At 36.4% G+C, this 26,423-nt stretch overlaps 1 protein-coding gene across 1 annotated transcript in view; it reads left to right on the top strand.

Annotated features, from left to right (window-relative positions):
- Positions 1-26,423, top strand: part of LOC138701393 (uncharacterized) — a 124,574-nt gene that overhangs the window by 80,120 nt on the left and 18,031 nt on the right. The window contains exons 5-12 of the mRNA XM_069828243.1: positions 1,488-5,584; positions 6,930-7,061; positions 7,329-7,472; positions 8,178-8,334; positions 8,601-8,786; positions 9,053-9,223; positions 9,489-9,620; positions 9,847-9,954. Coding sequence (XP_069684344.1) covers positions 8,738-8,786; positions 9,053-9,223; positions 9,489-9,620; positions 9,847-9,954 — 460 coding nt within the window. The 5' untranslated portion in view covers positions 1,488-5,584; positions 6,930-7,061; positions 7,329-7,472; positions 8,178-8,334; positions 8,601-8,737. The remainder of the gene's footprint in view (positions 1-1,487; positions 5,585-6,929; positions 7,062-7,328; positions 7,473-8,177; positions 8,335-8,600; positions 8,787-9,052; positions 9,224-9,488; positions 9,621-9,846; positions 9,955-26,423) is intronic.

The raw sequence follows: 26,423 nt of genomic DNA, 5'->3' as shown, positions 1-26,423 counted from the left end.
ATTATTTTGAATAATTTATTTTATATCTGCTAATAATTGAAATATCGGTAACATTATTTCTAACAAAGAAACTTCTCTGGTAATATCGAAGGAAAAGTATTAGGACCTCCAGATTTTGAAGGAATTTCGTGGACACGAAGATAGAGTGTTTTACACAAACCTTCCACACTAGACTGGGCTGTGCATTTTGGGACAAAAGTGATTTTTATTGTTATTAGGTCCTGTGCAGTTTGGAACAAAAGTGATTATTATTATTATTATTATTATTATTAGGCTCTGTGCATTTTGAGTCAAAAGTGAGCATTATTATTATTATTATTATTATTATTATTATTATTATTATTATTATTATTATTTCCTATGCATTTTGGGACAAAATTGCACAAGTGATCTTTATTATTATTATTATTATTATTATTATTATTATTATTACTATTATTAGGCTTTGTGCATTTTGGGACAAAAGTGATTTTTATTATTATTAGTTCATGTGTATTTTGAGCCAAAAGTGATCTTTATTATTATTATTATTATTATTATTATTATTATTATTATACCTTGTGTGTTTTGGGACAGAATTGATCTTGTTTTATTCTTATGAGGCCCTGCGCATTTTGTGACAAAAGTGATCTTTATTATTATTATTATTATTATTATTATTCCCCACTCCACTTCATTACAGAAAAAGTTAAAAAAGGAAAGAGAAAATGTTTAACGTTATGTTATCATTTAAAGGTTTGTCAATCCCGTGATTTTGAAATTCTGAATGTTAATTCAAAATTTCTATACACACAATACGTACAAACAGACATACAAACAAGTTTCCGGAAGCAAACAGCTTTACTTGTAATATTTAATCTAAAATTAATTCCTCCGTATATAAGAAGCACGTTTTTTCCCTGTAACTTATGACATTACTTTACGTAAATGTCAATAAAACTACAATTTTCAAAAATAACTTAAATTCAAATTCATTCAGATAACCTGTTTTTTCATACTGACTTAAGTGTTCATTAATATCTCCGTTAGTATCCATGGAATTCGATTTCAAACTTTGAAATTGCTCTCCTGAAAAATTTGATAAAGTGGACAAAGCACGTTCTTTTCCTGTGCTCTTCATATAAGATGCTCTCCTATCATAGGTCGCCTGCCGCTAACCTACATAGCTGCTATGTCTGGTCCTATATTCAATATATTTCGGAACACTTGTTTTCTCAACGAAAACTTGTAATATCTAAAGAAAGATCATGACAAGACTAACAGACGAAAGTTCACGAGTTGCATTGAAGTGGCAATTTGTGACGTATTTTCCTAGGTTGTTGTAGCACAGTAGAATTAAAGGCAAAACAATATATAATCTGTACATCTATAAATCTATAAATATTGTGTAGTCTAGTCAGGTTCTTGTGTTGAGAGTCCGCCACTGGGATACAAACGGAGTGCTCTGTACTCCTCAATTGATTTTAGGTACATCTTGTGTATTGCAGGTTGCGTCCAGTGATGTCATAGTGAGTACAAATTTGCCGACGGCTGCTCTTACACCATCAAAAACTTCATCCAATGTATTTATAATATGGTCCAGTGGTACGAAACATATAGACATTAACTTTCGGGTGCCATTTCTTACTCTGTCATTTTCCCTGTTATTATAAGCCGCCTTTAATCCAAGTTGAACAACATGCTCCAAATGCCTAACAGAATTAGAAAAGACAACCTTTTATTTCAGCACTAGGAAATTTCTGTCTGGCTGCATTCATTGAACTTAACTCAAAGTCTGTCATTATCGTTGCAGGATTCAAATTAATTTCTGATGTCGTACAGAGATTTATAACTTCCTGAAACATTCTAGTGTAAGTTTCTTCATTTTTGCGTACAAACAAACAATATGGGCTACAAGTGGATAAACATAGTTGAAGACGAGTTCATGTAAAGTGTACATCTGGTAGAATATATGGAATACTTATAAATGTTCCATCTCAAAGAATTATTTCGCTTCTACTAAGATGAAGAAGAGCATCATTAGTTGAAAATATTAACATCCTATTGTTGTCTTCAACTCCTGAATCACAATGAAGAAACTGATCGCCGAATAGAGTCTTGTTGTATGGTTTCATGATTATGCATTCTTGTAGAGCGTGTGGTATTGCTGTCTGTTCACAATGCGTAGAATTGCTTGTCTTTCGGGTATAAGTACTTGCGTAGCCTCATCTTCACATTTTGAATTTACTCACGAATTATTGCTGTCGGTGGTTCGTTTGGATGATCCCGTGCCCTTGGTTTTATCCCTGCAACTATTTCTCTAACTTGAATTTCCGACGGGAGTGTTTCATGTTCATGACGACCAACACTAAGAACAGTTGCTGCCTGAACATTTGCATTAGTAATACACCTGTTATTGCAAATATCTCGGGAAAAAGAGTACAAGTCAAAATATACAACTTTTCAGTACAATCAATTTAATGATTCACAATCTTACTGTTTGCTAATGTTTCATACTATAAAACTGATTTTTACATATTTATTGCATGGAAATGAATACTTTGAATTAAACTAGAGAAACGCTTATGAAATTATATGGAAATAAAGAAAAGCTGACTTATACTGTCTGGACCACAATCTCACAGTGACTTATACTAAAGTGACCCAGTCAAAAGTACTAACTTATCAATATTTTAATAGTCTTGCTACTAGTAACAATGAAGTAATTAACAACTTTCTTTCCAGACCATGACCTTTTTGCACTAAAGCAATAAAAATAAAATTTCTCATCATTAAACAAAGTCTATAAACTGGAGCCTCCGAGAACTATCTTCATTCAGTATCTGTCAGTCAGTGGTTATAATGCTATTTGCAATCACTGGGAATAAAACATTTGAAAAAATTAAAGTGATTCGAAATGTCATCTCCTGGCTGGAATATTAATTTAACTAAACATCAGAGAAATCATCATCCTCATCACAATACACATCTCGGGCCCCTGTGGTCTTCAGTGTCATAGAACTTCATGCTTATTTCTTAGTAATAATGTTAATTTTAAATATCTAGTATTTCAATGACATAACTTTAACCTTAAATCATCCTTGAAGACTAACTTCTTTGGTGTCATGTTCGATAAGGATCTTAGTTGGTCTTTTCACATTGATGAACTTTATAACGCTTTAGACTCAACAAGGGGGGCGAGGGCTAATTGGGATTTCCCGGTCTCTGATCGGGTCAAAAACCCTGATGGAACTCATATTTAACCCTTGCGGTGAATTTCGGTGAAGTCCGGAGGGCCTAATTAGTTAAATCCACTCTCCTCACCTTCTTGCTGAGGCCCCCTGGGATCTTTTAAGATGCGAAAGAGAGAGTGGTGTGCGGACAGCAATGGGAAGCTTCCGTACTTATTTCTCCAAACAAGAAATGTTGAATAATGGCATGATGAGTCTTTCCCTGGTAAAAAATTCCGGACGTAAACTATCCCCCCAATCGGATGTCCGGGAGGGGGGTTACTGGGGAAGGACAATTCATGACGGAACGAATCACAGAAGAAAGAAGATCGACGAAGAATGTAAGGACTCCAGTGGTAACAAGTAAGTTGGAAAACTTGAAGCAATGAGTAGAAACAGAGTGGATGTGATGGGAATATCAGAAAGGACGTAGGAAAATAGTGGAGTAGGGCTGGAAGTTGATGAAATATCATATTTTTTTCTGAGATATCACAGACAATGCAGGATACAATATAAACTCGTTTCATTTCAACACGAACCAATATATTCTATGTCTACTTTTATTTTGCATTTATTTATTTTTATTATTTTTTTTTTTTTGTCTTTTAATGTTTACTGGTCATTTTTAGGAAATATTCTACTTTGTATTGCATTATTGCCCTTTTCTTCTTTTGAACGGAATTTTTTTTACAGTGTAATCGTAGTCTACATTCCAGAACCTGTCATGCAGGAATTTGTCTTATGGTTGCATCAACCTTAACTCCTGATCATGTGTAACGTGCTTGCCCCCATTCAACGCAACAGTACAAATACTGCAGCCACAGTGCTCGCAGTCAGCATATTGTATCTTACAAGTGAAGACAGTATTGATAGAGAGAGTGCTACTTCTAGAGCAGTTTCACAAGGCTTGCTGTATGATACTCAAACTAAGGGATGTTTGTCGTATGTTAATGGTAACTTTTCAATTTTGGCGACAACAATAACATGGTTAAAGAAAAGAGATGAGAGCATTCATTCAGCTGTCAAAAATATTAAAGGTTTTTCGAAGAGCAATGAGTAGGAAAAGTGGACAAGAAGTTAGAGAGAAAATGAAAAAAAAAATGTATTGGGAAATGACACTGGGTACCAGTCAATGTCTAAAGCCGGTTAAAGTTCTGGAAAGTGAAAACACTGACTTCAATGTTTTTTATGAAGATTTTTCACCAGCGAACCTTAGTCACTTCAAGTATGTGCCCATGACGTCAGCTGAAGAAGGGAAGAGCTTTTCAAAATACAGAAATGTCTTTGAAGACAACCGTCGATCCTTCAAACCTGAGATCCTGCGATTCATTATCACACAGTGGGATACATTCTGGTGTTCAGTGATAAATAAACACGATTTACATGATTAAACAATAAAAATAAGAGAAAAAAATACAAATAAATACAGTGGAACATATTGCATTGTGAAAGATTCCGGACGTAGAACATCCCACCATTCGGATGTCCAGGAAGGGACGAACATATTGTAAATTTATTTCAACTCAACAACAATGTAATTTTATTATCTCAACAATAGGATTTGCTCTCCACACAGTAACACAGTATCCGTTAGTGCACTCCACAGACGACAATGACAATTTTACTTGGACTATTACGAACAACAATGAACTGTTAATCTTAACTAATATTCACAAAGCACCATTTATAACACAGAACTGTCAGTTCTCAGTTCACAGCTCGTTTGTCTTGGCTAGTTCTTCTAGCTCAGTCACTCGCGTTCACAGAATCTCGAACCCCAGACCTTCAGAGACAGTCCACTGTACTCGAACTCAGGTCCCTCCAACTGCGGTCCATCGCACTCGAACTCAGGCCTTCGGATGCTGACACAGTTGCGGACGCACACTCAAATCGAACTCCGGTACACAAGACTGGCTGGCTTGCTCTGTTCACTGACTATAACAACGCTGGCTTACTGACTGGCTGAATAAACTGCTCAAGTTCACTCGCGTTTCTTCTTTTATAACTAAACCATAGTTACGAGAAATTTCTACGGGTGTCCCGAGATAGCTCTCTCGAATTATCTGGATATCTCCCACTTCGACGGACTTCTGGACGATTCGGGAGGGTCTGTTCCCCCTTCACTCCGCACGTAGCAGTTTGCTTCCATCCTCACTCGGCAGGTAGCAGATGCGCGCGCAACCTCCCCTCTCCGCGTTGCCGTAATACACCCCCTCTGCCCTCTCAGCATGCAGATGCTCCCCGTACCAGCGTTTCGTCTGCCGCGCGCCCTGTCGGACACGTGTTCGAACCCCGGTGCAGCTGTCACAATATCATGACGGAACACATCAGTGAAGAAAGAAGATCGACGAATGTGAGGACTCCTGTGCTACCAGGTAAGATTAAAAACTTTGTGAGGAGACAAAGAGTTGATGTGTTGGGAATATCAGAAGGGAGGTGGGAAAATAGTGGAGAGTTGATGAGTGATGACTAGGACTGGAAGTTGATGAATTATCATTTTTTTTCTGAGATATCACAGACAATGCAGGATACAATATAAACTTGTTTCATTTCAACACGAACCAATATGTAGTCTATACCTACTTGTATTTTCAATTTATTTGCATTTTTTGTCATTTTTAAGGAAATGTTCTACTTTTTGTTGCATTATTGCCCTTTTCTTCTTTTGAGGAAAATTTTTCAGTCTACGATGTAATCGTAGTCTACGTTCCAGAACGTACTACAGATACGTCATGCAGGAATTTGTCTTATGGTTGCATCAACCTTAACTTCTGATCATGTGTGTAACGTGTTTGCTTTCATTCAACGCAACAGTACAAATACTGCAGCCACAGTGCTCGCAGTCAGCATATTGTATCTTACAAGTGAAGACAGTATTGATAGAGAGAGTGCTGCTTCTAGAGCAGTTTCTCAAGGCTTGCTGTATGATGCTCAAATTAAGGGATGTTTCTCATATATCAATGGCAACTTTTCAATTTTGGCGACAACAATAACATGGTTAGAGAAAAGATATGAAAGCATTCATTCAGCTGTCAAAAAGATTAAAGGTTTCGAAGAACAATGAGCAGAAAAATTTGGACAAGAAGTTAGAGAGAAAATGAATATATATATATATATAGGGGAAATGACACTGGGTACCAGTCAATGTCTAAAGCCGGAAAAGTTTTGGAAGGTGAAAACACAGACTTCAATGTTTTTGATGAAGATTTTTCACCAGCGAACATTGGTCACTTCAAGTATGTAGCCATGACGTCAGTTAAGAAGGGAAGAGCTTTTAAAAAACAGAAATGTCTTTGAAGATAACCGTCGATCCTTCAAACCTGAGATCCTACGAATTATTATTATTATTATTATTATTATTATTATTATTATTATTATTAAATGTTGGCCACTTTCTTAAATGTTGATGTAATATTTTCACAAATTTAAGTCCATTTTATAAGTCATTTTCTGTGATTTTTAGGTCATCAACTTCCGAGTCCTAATTTTTTAAATAATTGGAAAATATATACCCTCCACCACAATTCATCGACTTGTAAGTCAAGTAAATAAACATTTATTATTTATACAGACTTGGCCACTGGCTACGTGTGGATTTTAAAATGTTCAATAACACATAGTAATGCGAACAAAGTAAAATGTATGAGGAAAGCAAACTTAAAAGTGTGTAATTTAGTTATATATTGTTCAATGTTATATTGAGTTTGCACTGCTTAACAGGTTCGATGGAGACCAGCAGCCTAATTAACATACAGAGGGCTGTTGAGACAGAGAAGACCAACTACCGGAATACATTCATAGAAGAAGACGACGTTTATATACCGCATGTAGAAGAGTTGCCTTCTGTTCACAGTAAGTCAACTATATCTAACGTAAACATTCAGTTACGGATAATAATAGCACGTTGAGGGTAAAATTTTAATATTTGTATTTCAAATTTGCAAGTTCTTGGTTACATATGAGTAAACGAGGTAATGACATGTTATGTAATTGTAAGGAATAATAAAGACGGGGGGGGGAGGAATTTGCCATCCTACCCCATTATCTCCTGGCTTAGTTGCCTCATGAGTGGTACCTCATTGGCGTCACTTGTGAGTTCAAACCTGTCTTTTCCGGCAGTTGACTAAACAACAACAGTATTGACTAACATCCGAAGGGCTGTTGAGACGGAGAACACAAACTACTGGCATACATTCTTAGATGGAGACGATGAAGAAGACGCAGATAATATTCCGCATTTGGAAGAGTTACCTTCTGTTCACAGTAAGTCAACTATATCTAACGTAAACATTCAGTTACGGATAATAATAGCACGTTGAGGGTAAAATTTTAATATTTGTATTTTAAATTTGCAAGTTCTTGGTCACATATGAGTAAACGAGGTAATGACGACATTATGTAATTGTAAGGAATAATAAAGACAAAGGGGGGAAGGAAGTGGCCATCTTACCCCATTATCTCCTGGCTTAGTTGCCTCATGAGTGGTACCTCATTGGCGTCAGTTGTGAGTTCAAACCTATCTTTTCCGGCAATTGACTAAACAACAACAGTATTGACAATAATTTATACAGAATGTTTTAAAAAATTGACTGAAATAATCAAAGTGTTAGGGAAATTTTAGCTAAGAATTGTTAGTGGTTGAATTGTACTGTAACTTTGTCGGAAAATGTGATGTATGCAATCATACCTTGAGAATCGCCAGTATCCTGTCCTAAAAATTGACACCTGGTCCCAGCAGAGAATGTCTTAGGAAATAGATTCGGGAGAGCAGCAAGAAACATAAGAGACGAAAAGTGGAAACATTATTCCCAAGTACGAGTAGACGCAAAATAACTTAAGTTGGTCATATTAGTTTACGACCTGAATAACGTTAAAATTATATTTTTAAGAACATTTTTTTCATAACTGCGAACAGTGTATTATGCAGATTTCAACTCAGAATTACATTACATGGACATGAAACTACAGAAGGTGAGTTGCCAGAGATAGCGGCTACCACCCATACTGACGAGAGCAGCGACAGCGACGATTTGGGGGTATTCAACAGCAACGTCTTAGCGTGGATGCAGACAGAACACGTGGGAGCTTAATGTCTTGGAAGTCGGAGAAAATTCTGGAATAGAAGGTACAGCAGCTAATTGTTTATATTCTGAAGTAGTGGCGGTTTCAGCTATGCACAAGTTCAGGAGATTTGAATTATTATTGGTACACGTATGCCTCGGAAATTATAAAATAAGAGCTTACAATGGTTTGGGCACCTTAAAAGAATGGACAGGGAAAGTCTGTCAAGGAGAATATTACATTTAAAAGTGACAGTATCTATTTATCCTCTTCATAGTTAGAAAACAGTGTATTATGAAGATTTCAACTCTGAATTACATTGTCTTTTAGCTGGACAAGAAACAACATCGGGTGAGTTGCTAGTGACAGCGGGCACCACCAATACCGAAGAGGGCAGCGATCCCGAGAGCAGCGACAGTGACGATTTGGTGGCATTCAATAGGAATGTCATTGCATGGGTGCAGAACATGAGAGGCATTAATGCCTTAGAAGTCGGGCAAAGTTCTGAAATAGAAGGTACAGTAGCTAATTGTTTATATTCTGAAGTAATGACGTTTTCAGCTATGCACAAGTTCAGGAGATTTGAATTATTATTGGTACAAGTATGCCTCGGAAATTATAAAATAAGAGCTTACAATGGTTTGGACACCTTAAAAGAATGGACAGGGAAAGTCTGTCAAGAAGAATATTAAATTTAAAAGTGACAGTACCTACTTATCCTCTTCATAGTTAGCAAAGAGTGTATTATGAAGATTTCAACTCAGAATTACATTTTCTTTTAGCTGGACATGAAACAACTGAAGAGACGATGGTGGTAGCTGCTGCCACCCATACAGATGATTCCTATCTCAAGAGGAGCGACGACAAGTTGACAGAATTTAACAGAAGGCACATGGCGTGGTTGCTGAAAATGCGGGCGATTAATGCCATGGAAGTTGGTGAAAGAAGAAAAGGTACACTAGCTAATTGTTTATATTCTGAAGTAATGACGTTTTCAGCTACGCACAAGTTCAGGAGATTTGAATTATTATTGGTACAAGTATGCCTCAGAAATTAGAAAAAAAAAGCTTACAATGGTTTGGGCACCTTAAAAAAATGGACAGGGAAAGTCTGTCAAGGAGAATATTAAATTTAAAAGTGACAGTACCTATTTATCCTCTTCATAGTTAGCAAACAGTGTATTATGAAGATTTCAACTCAAATTACATTTTCTTTTAGCTGGACATGAAACAGATGATTCATATCTCAAGAGGTGGGACGACAAGTTATTGGAATTTAACAGAAGGCACATGGAGTGGTTACTAAAAATGCGGGCGATTAATGCCATGGAAGTTGGTGAAAGAAGAAAAGGTACAGTAGCTAATTGTTTATTTTCTGAAGTAATGACGTTTTCAGCTACGCACAAGTTCAGGAGATTTGAATTAGTATTGGTACAAGTATGCCTCAGAAATTAGAAAATAAGAGCTTACAATGGTTTGGGCACCTTAAAAAATGGACAGGGAAAGTCTGTCAAAGAGAATATTAAATTTAAAAGTGTATTACGAAGATTTCAACTCTGAATTACTTTGTCTTTTAGCTGGACATGAAAAAATAATTACAGAGAGTAGCGAGGAATTCAACAAATGGTGGTTGCAGAACCAGCAGCGTAGAGCCTTCGAAGTCGGTGAAACTTTTACCTGGGAAGGTACAGTAGCTAAATGTTTATATTCTGAAGCGTGGTGGGAATGCTTTGGAAGCGCATCACGTTCCTGACAAGACGTTAGTAGGGAAGGGATCAGTTAATACAGCTTCTTGGTATTCATAGTCAATTAACCTACCCCACTTCCAAAACCTTACGGAGCTGAGCTGAGCTAAGCTAGCAAGATGCGAGAGAGTCTGCAATGCTTCCCGCGTGACGTCATCACGTAGTAGGAGAACGGGCGAGACTGCGCACTGCTTCACCATTATATTCCCACCACGTTCTGAAATAGTGGCGCTTTCAGCTATGCACAAGTTCAGGAGATTTGAATTATTATTGGTACAAGTATGCCTCGGAAATTATAAAATAAGAGCTTACAATGGTTTGGGCACCTTAAAAGAATGGACAGGGGAAGACTGTCAAAGAGAAAATTAAATTTAAAAGTGAAAGGAAGACGACCAATGGGAAGGCCACGGGAAAGATGGATAGATCAAATTCAGAAGAACTTAAAAGAACGGGGATACAAGTGGGATGAAATAAACAGGAAAAGGCCACCGGCGTGGCTCAGTCGGTTAAGGCACTTGCCTGCCGGTCTGAAGTTGCGTTCGGGCGCAGGTTCGATCCCCGCTTGGGCTGATTACTTGGTTTGTTTTTTCCGAGGTTTTCCCCAACCGTAAGGTGAATGCCAGGTAATCTATGGTGAATCCTCGGCCTAATCTCGCCAAATACCATCTCGCTATCACCAATCTCATCGTCGCTAAATAACCTCGTAGTTGATACAGTGTCGTTAAATAACTAAAAAAATAAAATAAACAGGAAGAAAGCTTAGGAAGACAGAGACGAATAGAGGCATATTTGGAATCGACCTTCGGAAAGGAGGACACGATGATGACTGGTAGCGAATAGGGTTTTATCCAGTGGTGTCATTCGGCCATTTCTCACCAGTCTTCCGATTCACTTATTGAATTTGTCGCAGTTCGCAGAACCTGTTCTTAAATGTTTGACGTTAAACATATTAGATTCTGGACAGAAAGAAAGAACATTATTTTAACATTTTTACCACGAAATTCTCTAGCGTTTTAATAAGACAGTGATAGTAAACATAATCATATCATGTTATTAAGTCGCTTCTTATAAAAGTGTGCAGGAAGTCAAAACAGGAAAACAATATCGACGGCACATTTGGATTGGTTTAACTCAAAATTTAAAGTTTTGAGAAACCTACATTTTTAATATTTATGTTGTGAAAAATCGAAGAATCGTTCAACTCAGGAGTATACGCAAGGGGGGGGGGGGGGGGTTAACGGGTTTGAACCCCCCTGAACTTAAAAAAAAAACATATTTAGATGAGTATTTTTTTTATCCACAATCGTTTCCCCTTCTCTAATTTTTCACTGTCAGAGTAACAAAATCTACATCGACATAAGGCATAGTCTTTCTACTAGTACCTCTCTTTCAATATAATCCCAGTCCTAGGTGCTACGGCACATGCTATCTTTTTTATCGAGAGAGATCTCTACTTATTAAATTAGAGGCGAAAATAGACAGTGACATAGCTACTATAACTGTAGTTTAATGTAAACTGCAATGTCGCCAAAAAGATAACAATTTATGTCCAATTTAACGAATGGACGCAGCGATTGAGACCAGAGACTGCGACCTTTACGTGGAGCCTCTAGTGATAGTGGTTACGCAGGCGTCCACACAAACAACAGAATCCGACTTCTGTGAAGGTACAACAATATATTGTTTACGTCACAGTAGCGTGTAGTGATATTTCGAAGTAGGAAGCAGTAACTAACTAGAATCAATAGAGAACAAAATGCTGGGTCTCTTTCGCGCTTCTTTTCCTTGGACTTATTTAGCTGACATTATCACCTTCATTTCATAATAGCAGTTGATAAAGCATCGTAAAATAACCGACAAAAAGAGATTACTAGCATATAGTTCAAAAGTGAAAAATTTGTTCATTAGGCCTATTATTGATTTACTGCATTTGTTAGAAGACTTCAATAGTGTATAAAATTGACAGTTTCTAGTAACACTGTAGGAGGAAGATGACTGTTCGTACAACAAAAATGCACTTACAGTATAGTGCATCATATAAGTACTGCATATTGGAATTTTAGTTAATGTGTTTGAAATTTGTTCCAATAAACGTAACAAGCGTCTTTTGAATACTTCCTCCAATAAAGCATTATGCATACTTGAGCAACATGATTTCAATGTTACCAATAACATCATTACGCTGTGATAATTATTATGAAATAATTTACATACTTCAGAAGAATGTTCTCCAATTGGGGCCACATTTCTAATTTCATGTTTCACTTACTGACCCTGTGATGCAGTGAATATCATTTTGATTATTTACACACAATTGCACAGACAAACTTTTATATATTTTAGTACAGTACTGATATCCATTTGTGACACACCTTCAACTTTAACCAACAAAAAGTACACAAACATTGCTTTGATATTAATGATCCACCTGCTGTCTTTTTTTTTTTTTTATAGTATCTATGTTACTCAGTCCATCAGTCTATTTTCAACCACTTTATTTGTTGCTGTTCAAATCTCTGAACGTACTTCTGCCACCTATCAGCAGAGTTAATTCTTGTTGAGGAATAAGATTATCTAATCGCTCCGTAAACTTGGAAATATCCTTGTTTTAAAGGACATCTATTTCGGGGGTATTCTTGCATATTTCCTTCTCTGTCTTTAGAAACATGTTACTTACTTATTTATTTACTTACTTACAACATTAAATCCAGACGTTTGAGATGGGCAGGGCATGTAGCACGTATGGGCGAATCCAGAAATGCATATAGGGTGTTAGTTGGGAGGCCAGAGGGGAAAAGACATTTGAGAAGGCCGAGACGTAGATGGGAAGATAATATTAAAATGGATTTGAGGGAAGTGGGATATGATGGTAGGGACTGAATTAATCTTGCTCAGGATAGGGACCAATGGCGGGCTTATGTGAGGGCGGCAATGAACCTCCGGATTCCTTAAAAGCCAGTAAGTAAGTAAGTAATAATTATGTCAGGTGAAGAATGCAATGCGTGCAGTTCTGCGTTGTGTAACTTTCTCCATTCTCCTGTAACTTCATACCTCTTAGCCCCATAATATGCATATTATGCAGTGTAAGCTGCTGCCAGGAAGTCAAAAGGAGAATAGCAATGGCCAAGGAAGTTTTGGATATTAAAAAGAGTGGAGCGTGTGAAATGGACAATGGATAGTCAGAAGAAGAAAGGAAACTGTCTTGGAAAAACTGGGTGAAGAAAGAATAATGCTGAAGCTGAAGATAAACAGAAAAAGTTTCTTCACTAGAACTTGATAAATCGTCGGGATTCTGATATATAATCATCGTAGGACCTTGTATCTGAATCTAATTCCTTTTTTTGAAAATGATTTCTTATCTCGCGACATACCGTACGTACTAGACAAAAAAAAAGTTAAATATACACTGTACATGCAAATAAATACCAATCATAAAAATACACATTAAGATGGCATCGTAAGAAGGCAGTGTTACCAATAGCAGTAAAGTTATCGTTCCTAAAATTTTGATTCAATTGATTTTAAATACCTATATACGAGTATTACGATGTCTATGGCCATTCGTTTTAAATACACCATATCATTTCTGGTGACATTCGAGCTTCAGATAAAGCACCAGCTAAAGGTACGGTCACACGTCGCTACTGTTGCTGCGCAACATTTGTACTGCAGCTGCAAAAGTTGCGTGTCGTGTTCACACGTGCTGCACGCTACTTTTTGTGCTGCGCAACCCGAGCGCTGCAGAAGTTGCAATTAGAGATTGCGAGTCTGTTCACACACAAGGCGTTCCTTTTGCAGCCGCAGTCTAACTGTAGCTATCCATCTCCATGTTGACTTTTCAATACATATTTTATGGTTATGTTCTCATTATTATGAAACTCGTGCGATAGCTTACTTATCTATTATTTGCTTTTCTGTCCTAACTAGTATTCAGAAATTGGCATTATTTCTACTATAAAGCTATTAAAAACGTCTATATACTTAAATGATACCTAGGGCTAGGATTTTGATGAAATTGCATCTTTTTTCTAGTAAGCCAAAAACATTGCTGCTTTAGTATTTATATGTTATGTGATAAACTGAGTATTTTAAAACATATTTGTTAGGGCATTTTTTGCATTTTTTACCTCTTACAACTTATAAGAGCACTTTTGTTTTATTAGGTCATTTTTGGGGTATTTTCATTTAATTTTGGCCATAAATCCCAATTATTAATGTAAAATATTATTTATTTCCTTCGATATTTTCTCTACATATTTTTTCAATTAATACCCATTATTTTGTACATTATTTTAATCGTTTTTCTACACAAATATTGTCATTTTAACGTAGTACACCCCCACGTAATGGATCAGTCCAACCACCCCTTCAATATAGACTCCTCTATACCTGCTAGTTCCGGATAAGACTGGCCTTGTGGTGGTACATCAGGTAAAATAATTTAAAGTGTAGGCCTACTACTTAGAAAAATTATGTAAAATTAAATAAACTGAAATGTTGGTACTAGAATTTAATTTAATTACTAGTCTAAATATTAATGTTCCTACTAAGCCAATTATGTAAGATCAATTTTTAGGGCATTTTTGAAAGATTTTTAGTTCATAAATGCATTGTTTTAGGGCATTTTTTCATGATTTATAGGTAATCAAAATCCTAGCCCTAATGATAACCAACAACATTTTCACGTAATCAATGTTGGCAACTCTCCTGTTTGAAACTACGCTACGGGGAAAAAAATATATATATATCGTCAGCAAATATACTGAGATTGTGTTGTAAATTTAGTAACTGTTACAAATCATTTATTTTCATCACATTTAACTTACTTACTTACAAATGGCTTTTAAGAAACCCGAAGGTTCATTGCTGCCCTCACATAAGCCCGCCATCGGTCCCTATCCTGTGCAAGATTAATCCAGTCTCTATCATCATATCCCACCTCCCTCAGATCCATTTTAATATTATCCTCCCATCTACGTCTCGGCCTCCCCAAAGGTCTTTTTTCCCTCCGGTCTCCCAACTAACACTCTATATGCATTTCTGGAGTCGCCCATACGTGCTACATGTCCTGCCCATCTCAAACGTCTTGATTTTATGTTCCTAATTATGTCAGGTGAAGAATACAATGCGTGCAGTTCTGCGTTATGTAACTTTCTCCATTCTCCTGTAACTTCATCCCTCTTAGCTCCAAATATTTTCCTAAGCACCTTATTCTCAAACACCCTTAACCTATGTTCCTCTCTCAGAGTGAGAGTCCAAGTTTCACAACCATACAAAACAACCGGTAATATACCTGTTTTATAAATTCTAACTTTCAGATTTTTGGACAGCAGACTAGATGATAAAAGCTTCTGAACCTAATAATAACACGCATTTCCCATATTTATTCTGCGTTTAATTTCCTCCCGAGTGTCATTTATATTTGTTACTGTTGCTCCAAGATATTTGAATTTTTTCACCCCTTCGAAGGATAAATCTCCAATTTTTATATTTCCATTTCGTACAATATTCTCGTCACGAGACATAATCATATACTTTGTCTTTTCGGGATTTACTTCCAAACCGATCGCTTTGCTTGCTTCAAGTAAAATTTCCGTGTTTCATCACATTTAACATTAAAATATATCCAAACAATAAAAGTATCATTGGCACATTTGGGTGACAACACGGTCGCAACCGCAGCAACAGTTTCAACAAAACCGATATCAAAAATGCTGCAGCTGCAACCCTGAGAACCCTCTTCACACGTCGCTACTTATAAGCTGTACGCAGCATGAAAAGTAGCGGCCAGCAGATTCGGCAACCGCTACTTTTAGGCTTGCACCGTAGTACACACGTCGCAGTACGAGAGTTGCGCAGTTTTTTGTACTGCAGCGCTGCAAAAGTAGAGACGTGTGGCCGTACGTACCTTAAGTGTAATGAAAGAATTTCTGTATCAACTGCTGCTCCTCTTGCTAATAGTGGATATCACAGCAGTCTCTATACAAGCCGGAGTCTTGACACTTTGCAACCGTATAAACCCGACCGACTAGCTAAGCCTATTCGTATTCGAATTGTTTACAGAAGAATTTATAACAGTTAACTTCCTTTCTTGGTATTATTTTGAGTTGCAGGTAAATATATGTTATTACTTGATGCTAAATATTGCATACTGACTTTTATTACTGCTTCATGTTTACAAACAGAAAGTTAAATGCCATAAACAAGTAAATACAAGTCCATGCACGTCTGTGATATTACTGCTCGCGATATAGGTTAGTCCGTTAGGGAATTAAATATAGGTAATAGCTTATATTCATTCAATTGTTAGAGGTTAGAATAACTTTGTACACTGTTCATAGAGAATAAAATATATTTACAAACATGTGTACTAGTTAATAATATTATAAATTATGCACTGTCGCAACATGTAAGAATACACTTTATAGTATGCACTGTTATCCTGTGGTAATAGTTATTTACACAACTAGTGACGTAGTGGGATATGAGCTTGATCATCGCTCGAGTGTGTTTTGCAAAACGAGGCAATAGCCGAGTTCTGTAAGCTCATCCTACTAGTTGTGTACAGTATTTTATCCGCGGTCATTTAATAATGCTTAGTTACTATCCGATTATTTCTTAATAACAGCGTCATCATTCAGTTATATTCTAATGATTTATGATTTAATGTAGAGTATGTTTAATATTCCCTAGATCATAGAAACAACATGATAATGATATTAATATCTAGACTGCTCGGGAAAAAGAGAATAAGTCAAAATATACAACTTTTCAGTACAAGCAATTTAATGGTTTACAGTCTTACTGTTTGCTAATGTTACATACTAGAAAACTGATTTTTACATATTTATTACTTGGAAATTAATACTTTCAATTAAAGTAGAGAAACGTTTATGAAATTATACAGAAATAAAGAAAAGCTGACTTATACTGTTTGGACCACAATCTCACAGTGACTTATACGTATACTGACCAAGTCAGAAGTACTCACTTATGCAATATTTTAATACTCTTGTTACTAATAACAGTGAAGTAATTAACAACTTTCTTTCCAGCCCATGAACTTTTTGCACTAAAGCAATAAAAATAAAATGTCTCATCATTAAACAAAGTCCATAAACTGGGGCCTCCGAGAACAATCTTTATTCAGTACCTATCACACAGTGGTCCCCCAATGCTATTTGCAATCACTGGGCATAAAACAATTTGAAAAAATTAAAGTGATTTGAAATGTCATCACCTGGCTGGAATATTAATTTAATTAAACATCAGAGAAATCATCATCCTCATCACAATACAAATTTTGGGCCTCTGTAGTCTTCAGCGTCTTACAGAATTCATGGAACACTGGATTTATCAATGGCAGAAGATCAAAAAAATTTTTTTTTTTCTCTTTTGACAGGATAAGGTACTCTGATACAACCTTCTGGGTACTAAATCAACTTCTGCTGACCTCTTCGCAAAACGGTCCTGAATGGTTCTTCCTCATTTAGGCAAGTTTTGAACAAAATATTTCTTGTGTCTTTAACATAGCGGAACCATTTGATATCATGCCAAAGAAAAGCATTACCACTATTGCTTTTTTTTTTTCTTATCATCATACTAATCTTTATAAATCAGCTAAGTCTAAGGAATCTCCATGAAGAAGTTCCACTACCTTAAATTTATTTTTCCTTCCAACTCCATGCAGTAACTGGTATCAGTTATATGGGTGTGCTATTGGAACATCCAGACGTTTCTTTTGCCTTTCTAATAGACCATGATTCACGTCGCATTTCATATGACTGTGACCACTAACAATAAATTTATAGTCAATAAATTCAAGATTAGGATTTTTTTTCCATGGCTACTAGAAACATAGCTGACACATGCGAATTTTTATTTTGTCCTCCGCATGCGTCTGAGTATTAATCACTGTATGAAGTCAAAAGAGTAGTAACCCACCCTGAATACTACCTATGTATAAGTAGGCAGATTGCATTCTAATAAAATATAATTTCTACACGTTTGTGTGTCAGCATTTAATACTCGTCTAGCTATAAACTAGCAACCAATTTTTTAAGTATGAACGAAGTGAATAATAATATCTTACATATAGAAGATGTGAAAACGTTCACATCTTTTATTGTACTGGTATTTCAACGTGCCCGCGCGTTTGGGTATTGTCGTGCGACGTCATCAACAATGGCCGACAGACACGACAAGACGGATCGTTGCCTTGGAAACACTGTGGTTTGCTATTTTCTATGAAAACGTGAGAAATGATGCGAACTGCGCTTACACTTTTAAGGTAGGAGGAGGGTATATTTTCCATTTTCTACATTTCTTCATCTACAATTATAGGGTTTTTTCTTAATAAGACATTAATAAAACTACACGTTGTACAGGTTAAAAAAAATTGGAAATCAATTTGGGGGCCCATTTTGGGGCTATAACTCAAAATTTGCAGAACTTCAAAAAAATCCAAGTAACTCCGTTATTTTTGTAGATAGAAGCCTAGTTCTTTCACCATTATGTTTTTAAGACATCATGCTACAAATCTACCTGTTCATTTTTTTATATCTTTAGTGGTTTATCCCCTATCATAACCTGAACTTTACTTTTCAAAAAAGAAAATTGTTGAAAATTCAATTTTTTTTTTCAATAACTATTGGTTGGATAAAAAATTTAACAGACAGAAACAATCTTCACATATTCATGGATACACAGTAAAAATTTCATAGTTATAGGAGCTAAATTAAACGTCAACTGTGTCAAATTGCAAGGAAAAGCAACTTTAAGAAAATCACAATTAAAGTTTACATGTGTTTTCTTAGTATGCAACTTACCACAGCTGAACTAAAACTGTCCAGGCCCGTAAGTTTCTCCATTCTCTTCCTTTCTTCTTTGTTCTGCATGCAGTTTAGCCTGTTTTACTTCCTTCCTGTACATGTTATAGGCTACTACACGCTGTTTTTGTCCCCGGTATTTAGTTCTGACATCTTGCACTTTGGCTAATGTAATGGATTTTCTTCCAAGTGAGATACCTACGTGATCTTGTTTAGACAATTCTGTTATGGCACACCCAAAATTGTACTGAGATACAGCCATACACACAGCTAAGGTGATTCTTCTTTTCGTCACAAATGTTGTCTTCGGACAATGTTCCCAAATCATGTGGTGAAGACACTCATTTGCATTTTGAGTCCTACCCAACAAGCATCTGTCTCACAATAAATCTGCTGCCAATCTCTGAAACACAGGTATTATTTTGGTTACCACTTTTTCAGAGAGTGCAGTTTTTATTATTTTTTTAGTGTGAGGTCCTGGTTTTCTTCCCTCTGCAATGGCTCTATTGTGGAAACACCAGTTTCTCTTACCGTCAGGATCAGATGTTACAACAGGACATTTAGTGTGTCGTGGAACTTGATCTGTTGCTCGACAGTGGTCCAGAATGGCATAGATGGATCTTTTCATTTTGCCCCTGTATCTAACGTTGTCATAAATTGCACTTCTATAATATTTGGTGACTCTGTCAATCTTCTCTACTGTGAGAACATCCGGGGATTTTCCACATAAACGTTCTTTTGTGGCAATATTTCTGAGGGCAGTACCCATTCTTATTGCGACATGTTTGATGCATTCCTTCTTTCCAATTACTACATCACCCTAAACTTTATTTTCTTGAAGGTATGGAAAAGTTTTTGCATCGTCATCACTTAGCAACGTGGTATAGCGAAAACCTTGCTTTTTAGACCTATGCCATAATGTCAGTGCTGCGGTCATCTCCATCCCTTGGGATGTGCCATAGTAATTTGCCTCACACTGATGCCCTTCCTTTATATAATGAAATCTGGATCATCATGATCATACTCTCTTGAGTTTATGCTGCAGCATTGACAATGCTTCGACAAAACTTCATAATCTATAACAAACCCAGTGAGAATATCAACAACACAGCCAACCATATAAGCACTAGAATGCCCTCTCTTGTGCCAACTTCCGTCATAACTAACTGCTATGTCTATTATCTTTTTACCTTCAAGTAGTGGGTTCACTTCAATATGAGCCTTCTTCACTTCTTGTCTTGCTTTGACTAACAATTGTTGGGTACTTGTTTCTGTACCCCTTTTGAATTTTTACAAGAATGCTGTCATATGTTGTGTGCGCCATTGGTTTCATATTGAGAGCAATACAAAATCTTCATAGGGCTGCATAACCTTTGCCAATGCTAGAGATAGCTTTTACCATTCTAATGTTTACATCAAAGGTACGCCGTTTTGATTTTTCCTTACACTATTCTGAATTGTACACTGTGTGCTCCAAATCACATTCACTGCACGCAACAGATAACTGAAGTGCAAACCCAAATGTATTTCTGACTGAGACATTCAACGATGGATTTCCACAAATTTTGCAAGCAGTAGCACCAATTAGATTTTGTAAACTTTGAAAACTCAAAATCATGTCATCAGGGGCCTGTGCATCATGATGAATATTCTGATGGCCTTCCTGCAGTTTTATTCTTTTAGGTACATTAGCTATACTTTCATCACTTACTGTTATTCGAAATGCTTGTTGAGAGGGTTGAATATATTGAGAATTTGTAGGCCTACCATCATCTTGTGAAGTTGATGCAACATACTCGTATTTCTGCCATCGTTTGGTTGTTACACAATTCAGAAGTTTTTACTTCGATTTTTTGAGGGATGATAGCTTTCCCATTGTTCATTAGAATATTATATATACAATAATAACATAAAAAATAAAGTATCAAATTTCAGCACGAACCTATAGGCCTACATACAATTTTCACTCATAAAATTCGAATTTCTTGTTTGTTTCTTGCACTGTAGTTTACTAACGAAACGAATACCTAAATTAAATACTAAAACTAATTCACATGTACACTTCAAACCACTATTTCTATAATATAACTAAAAATATTATCCATGCAGAGCATTAAAACACGAAGGCACACGTGTCAGATGTAAACAAACTGTTGAGAGCAGAGGGATAGTAAAACCATTACTTCTCCTTTGGTTGAATGCTGATTGTTACTGCCATCCGGCATACAATTTATGTACACTTTTCAATTCTGTAAGCTGCCATCTGTTGTAAACTTGTAAACTTTTGAGTAGAGTAATAGGCCCGCTAAATACGAAGTTATATTGAAAACTTACGAGTGACGGAAGAAGAGGCATGGCATCTAGACACTCAGTGACATAAGCAGGCATTTAAAAATGGCGTCTATTACGGCGCTAGGGCATGGGGGGGGGGGAGGTGGAATTTAACCAGCATACCCTCCGCTACAATTTAGGACAAAAATATTTTTTTCCATTTTTTTTTGTCATTTTTGACGAAAATATACCCTCCTCCTACCTTAAAAGGAGTATCTGCGATTGCGGGACGCCGAGAATTTTCGGGAGGCGCAACGCGGTTCTCGTTAGGGAGACCAGAACTGGTCAGAATTGTGACGATGCTTGGGACGGTGGGAATAGGAGGCTATTGTCTATGGAATAGCGGTAGTCTAGCGGACAGGAATGACTCCAAGACCCCTGATCCAACTCCCTCCTCATCCACGTCGTCACAATCAGAACACCTCCGGTATGTCACACAATTTAAGTACTATTACGCATTCCCCACACCAATAAGTTCAATCACAGCCAAACGACAGTCATTCCCCCCATCCCCATTACCTTCCTCATCAAAATCACCTCCATCCCCATCCCCACCGCCACCTCCGCCTCCCCCCCGTTCTATCCTCAGGAAGGATAAAAAAGATCAAGAACCCGATCGCCCGCAGAAATCGGTGACATTTGACCTCCCCCCGAAGTCTCAAAAGACGAAGGGGAAAGACAAAGCAACCCCGGGCAAGAGGAAACACAAAACTCCCGACAGCGCACCGACGCTGCTCCCTGGGATTGTCATCGTCCTGTTCCTCCGAATAAGAAGGACACGTGAAGCCAGAGGCCCTTGCACCCTTCTGACTTGGAAGACGACGACTACGAGTACATCGACGCATGGCTGTGGGATCAGAAGCGGCGAATAATGACTTTGGAAATTATTCGGGAAGCGCAAAAACCTCTTTTCGATGATGGTGATGATGATGATGATGATGATTATGATGACGATTACCCGGGACCATCGTCTAGACGCGGGGGCGGGCGGAAGTAGGGGAGCTCCTTCAATGGCTGCTGTCGCAAAAATAAAGGAGGTAAGAGTCAAATCTACTTCTTAATTATTACTAATATTATTATATAGTCGACCTGGTTGGCGAGTTGGTATAGCGCTGGCCTTCTTTGCCCAAGGTTGCGGGTTCGATCCCGGGCCAGGTCGATTCCATTTAAGTGTGCTTAAATGCAACAGGCTCATGTCAGTAAATTTACTGCCATGTAAAAGAACTCCTGCGGGACAAAATTCCGGCACATCCGGCGATACTGATATAACCTCTGCAGTTGCGAGCGTCGTTAAATAAAACATAACATTTATATATATATATATAGCAAATTTTTAGTGACCGTCTTTCTCCATCATTCCAAAATCTTTAGTAATCAAGCTGTATAATGAGAGTTATCTTACAGTTACAGTTTGAAGATGGAGAAACCATTCACAATAATTAATTACATTGCATAGTCTTCAGGCCAAGCTAGTCTCATTGACCTTATGTAGTCCACTGATGAATACATATCATTAAGCTTAGAATTTCAGCTACGTCTAAGCTGGAATACAGTTGCCTACAGTCATACTGTACCTGACGTCATAACCCAGGGATACGTCCCGTCTAATACAACATAGAACCGCATCTTACTCACGCTCACTCTAGTTTGTGTTGAAGCCGGAACACGGTCATAGTGAGTGCTTTAAACCAGTGAAATGTGAAAGTCGTATTATTTACTTAACGTAACATTGTATTTGTGACGAGATAAAATGCCGAAGACAAAAAGTTCAAAGTATGAAAGGCTGGAGGACTTAATTCAGGAGTTCGGAGCCAATAATAATTTACATTACATGTAAGTTGTGCAAAGTAGATATAAAAGTTGCAAGAAAACAATACATTAAAAGACACTGCAATACAAAAAGGCATAGAAATATGGCTGAACAAGCAGTACCATCAAACTCAGAGAGAGTACGATAAGAAATCCATGTTTTTCAGGGATCTATGTGCCATGATGGTCAATGCCAATATACCGCTTAATAAATTGAACAATAAACACTTTAGAGAATTTCTAGAAAAGTACACGAAGGAACATATTCCAAGTGAGCCCCAACTCCGTCAGCACTTTGTACCCATACTTTATGAAGAAAAAATGTTTGTCACGCAGGTAGGCCCTGGCCAACTTCGGGCTGTTGCGCCTTTAGATTATAAAGTCAGTAGTTGCTCTACTTTTATTTCAGGCTGGATGTACTCTACGAACATGCAGTAAGAACATGTTTGTCTGTCTCTTTCTCTGCTGCATCACCTGGGTTCCACCTACTATATATACTATTTACCCCAACTTGAGTCTTTTGGTAGCAGGAATACTAGCTTTGTTATGAACTTATTTGTCTCATCAAAAGTTTTTATGAAGCAGCCTTTACATACAGGAATTCTCTAACCAGTGACACTCAAGTGAAATTTGTGTGTTATTAAAAGAAATTTTTCTTTTTCTGGATCCTGTGTCCTATTCCTAGATGTTGCAGTTGATTTAGAATCAATCTAAGTAAGCTACAAAGAATATAACAAGAAACTGACTTATACTATTAGAGCCAAGGAAGATCTGAAGATTGGTACGGCCATAACAATATAAATTAACTTATATTGTTTTTCCCAAGCAGGATTTTTCCCATTTTATTTATACTGAAACATTGTATTTTAATTGAATAATTATATTATTTTACTTATATTGTTTATACCAATCTATAGAACATATCATGGTGCAACATAATATTGACATCTTATTTTGGCCATTTTTTGACTTATACTCTTTTTCCCGAGCAGTCTAGAAATAGAACAAGCGAAAATCTGTGAGAAAGGAAAATATTTTTTTCTAAAATGAGCGATTCTGAAGATAGTTTGCCTTCAGATATTGAATTAGCAGCTTCGACAGTTGTTCAATCGCTTCCGCGAAATAAATCGAAGGTGAAGTATGAATTGACACATGAAAATACCAACTTTTTTGCAGGAGCCGTTTTGAAGCATGACATATAAGTAGCTATTTTAGTTTATTACTAAATTGAGTGCGATAATGAAATAATTACTGCATTCAATGCGGTAATGACTGTCATTACCATAGTGATATTATACTGGATAAGTAGTTATTATTAAATGATTGCGGATAAACCACTATTATTAAACTATATTATTGTTTTCAGATGCTTGACAAATGTTGCGTACCAGGCTGTATAGCAACTACAGTTCTTTTCAAGGTTCCTACACAATAGTGTTCAAATTTCCATCAAATGTTGAAGTACAGTGATTTTTAAGACAACTTCAGTTCCAAGATTTCAGGAGCTTGTGAACACAATGTGTTGGAAGATCATGTTTGTTTTTACAGAATGTTAATATTTGGAATTCTAAAAGTTGTTTAAAATATAAAAGTGAATTTAGAACTGTGTGTGCAAGTTTGTGTTGGACAATATATTGTATCAGTGACTTTTTAAGTAAAATTTATTCTAATAAATTATTTTAAAATATAACAAAACATACGTCTTTCGGACGGCTCTCTCATAATTCTTCCCAACATTTATCTTTTAATACTGTATCAACAAAGAAACAATTATCTGGAAATAAACGACCACAGTTATGTGAAAAGGAAATCATAAATACTTTTAAGCAAAGCAATTGAAGAGGTGAATTCCAAAGTGTCCTAAGTCCATTTTTTAATTGTTTGATACACTCTTTTAATACTTTATAATCACTGATTAACAATAACTTCTTTACTGCGTTGTTGTTTAGTCAACAACTGTCCGAAGACAGGTCTGAACCTCGCAAGTGATACCAACACGGCACCACTCATGCACAACTAGGCCAGGTTAACTGTCTTATTATAAAAACACCTGGATGACTAGTTTCGATGTGGTGTCCCTTACTGTCCGAGGTCTAGACTGTTATTGTTGTTAACCAGCCATCTTTTAACATATTAACTTGCTTTATTCACGTTTTAATTTATAATTTTCAAGCCTATATATAACTGTGTAAGTTTATTTAACAGACTTTCCTAAGTGTTGATTTAGTGTCTGCATATGTTTTTGCGAACGGATCTAAAGGTGTCAAATTTATTTTATAAATTGTTGTCATTTTTATCCTAACTTGTCACTTGGCCTTAGGCCAGTTTGAAATCCACTTATTCAATTCCTTATGCAAATTACCAGTGCAATCATAATCAAACCAAATTCTTTTGACAATGATAAGCTGAAATAACTTTTAAATATTAACAAAATATTCTCTTCAACAATTAAGCTTTCAATACAATACCCATACCTAACTTATTACATAACTTTTAAATATTAACATTCTCTTGAACACTAAAACACTCGCTACAATACCCTTACCTAACTTATCACATCAAAACACATATTTTATATTTTGGATATCTTGTCTTAAAATTACAATAATACAAATTGTTTCATATAACATACATTTACATGTAGAATTACTATTCTTCGATAGAGAATATTCTTAGTAAAAATAAAAGAAGGCACATATTATGTTTAAAATAAACCAACATACACTGGTATACTAACCAGAATTCTGTACTTAGTAGACATACAAATAATATTTGAATGAGTTATCTTTTCTTTTTCTTAATTACAAAATACATTAAGTTATTAATTAATTACATCATAAATTAAACTGAAACAAGAGGACTAAATAATACCAGTAACAGCGTATCGGTAATCACTTGGTACTGTTCATGCATTTATACACTGAAGTTGCATGTTTTAAAATTGCAATAATTTCAGTTCTTGGAAATTCTGAGACTTTATGCCAGTGACTTTTGCTCAAAATTGTTTAATTCTATTTTCAGCATCTTCAAAAAAGTCTTCCATTGAATGTGATGAAGCCGTTAGTTCGTAATGCAAAAATCTTGCGGCAAGCCAAGCCTTTAAGAACAGTGTGTTTTCAGTTTGAGAATCTACTAACGTTTGGTGCCTGCCTATCATGCAGTTGTCACGTGAGTCATATCTGCAAGAGTAGCTTTCTTGCTCCGTCTCAAGTCGTTTGTGCTGTTCCACAACCGGTTGTTCTGGGTTTCAGAGCGTCTAGGAAACCGCATGTTTTACATGCAGGGGACTCTGTCAGATGATGATGGTGTTTAGGAATATTGGCCAGATGTATACTATGCCAAATTTTGTGCCAGCGTTGATTATGAAATTCTTCAACAATACGTAGGGCTGAAAACAGTTCATGATGTGTTTGTAAATTAATTTTGCTTGTTGATTTGTAT

Source organism: Periplaneta americana, chromosome 6 (genome assembly GCF_040183065.1).
Source record: "Periplaneta americana isolate PAMFEO1 chromosome 6, P.americana_PAMFEO1_priV1, whole genome shotgun sequence".
Lineage (NCBI taxonomy): Eukaryota > Metazoa > Arthropoda > Insecta > Blattodea > Blattidae > Periplaneta > Periplaneta americana.
This window is presented reverse-complemented; position numbering and strand designations above follow the sequence as displayed.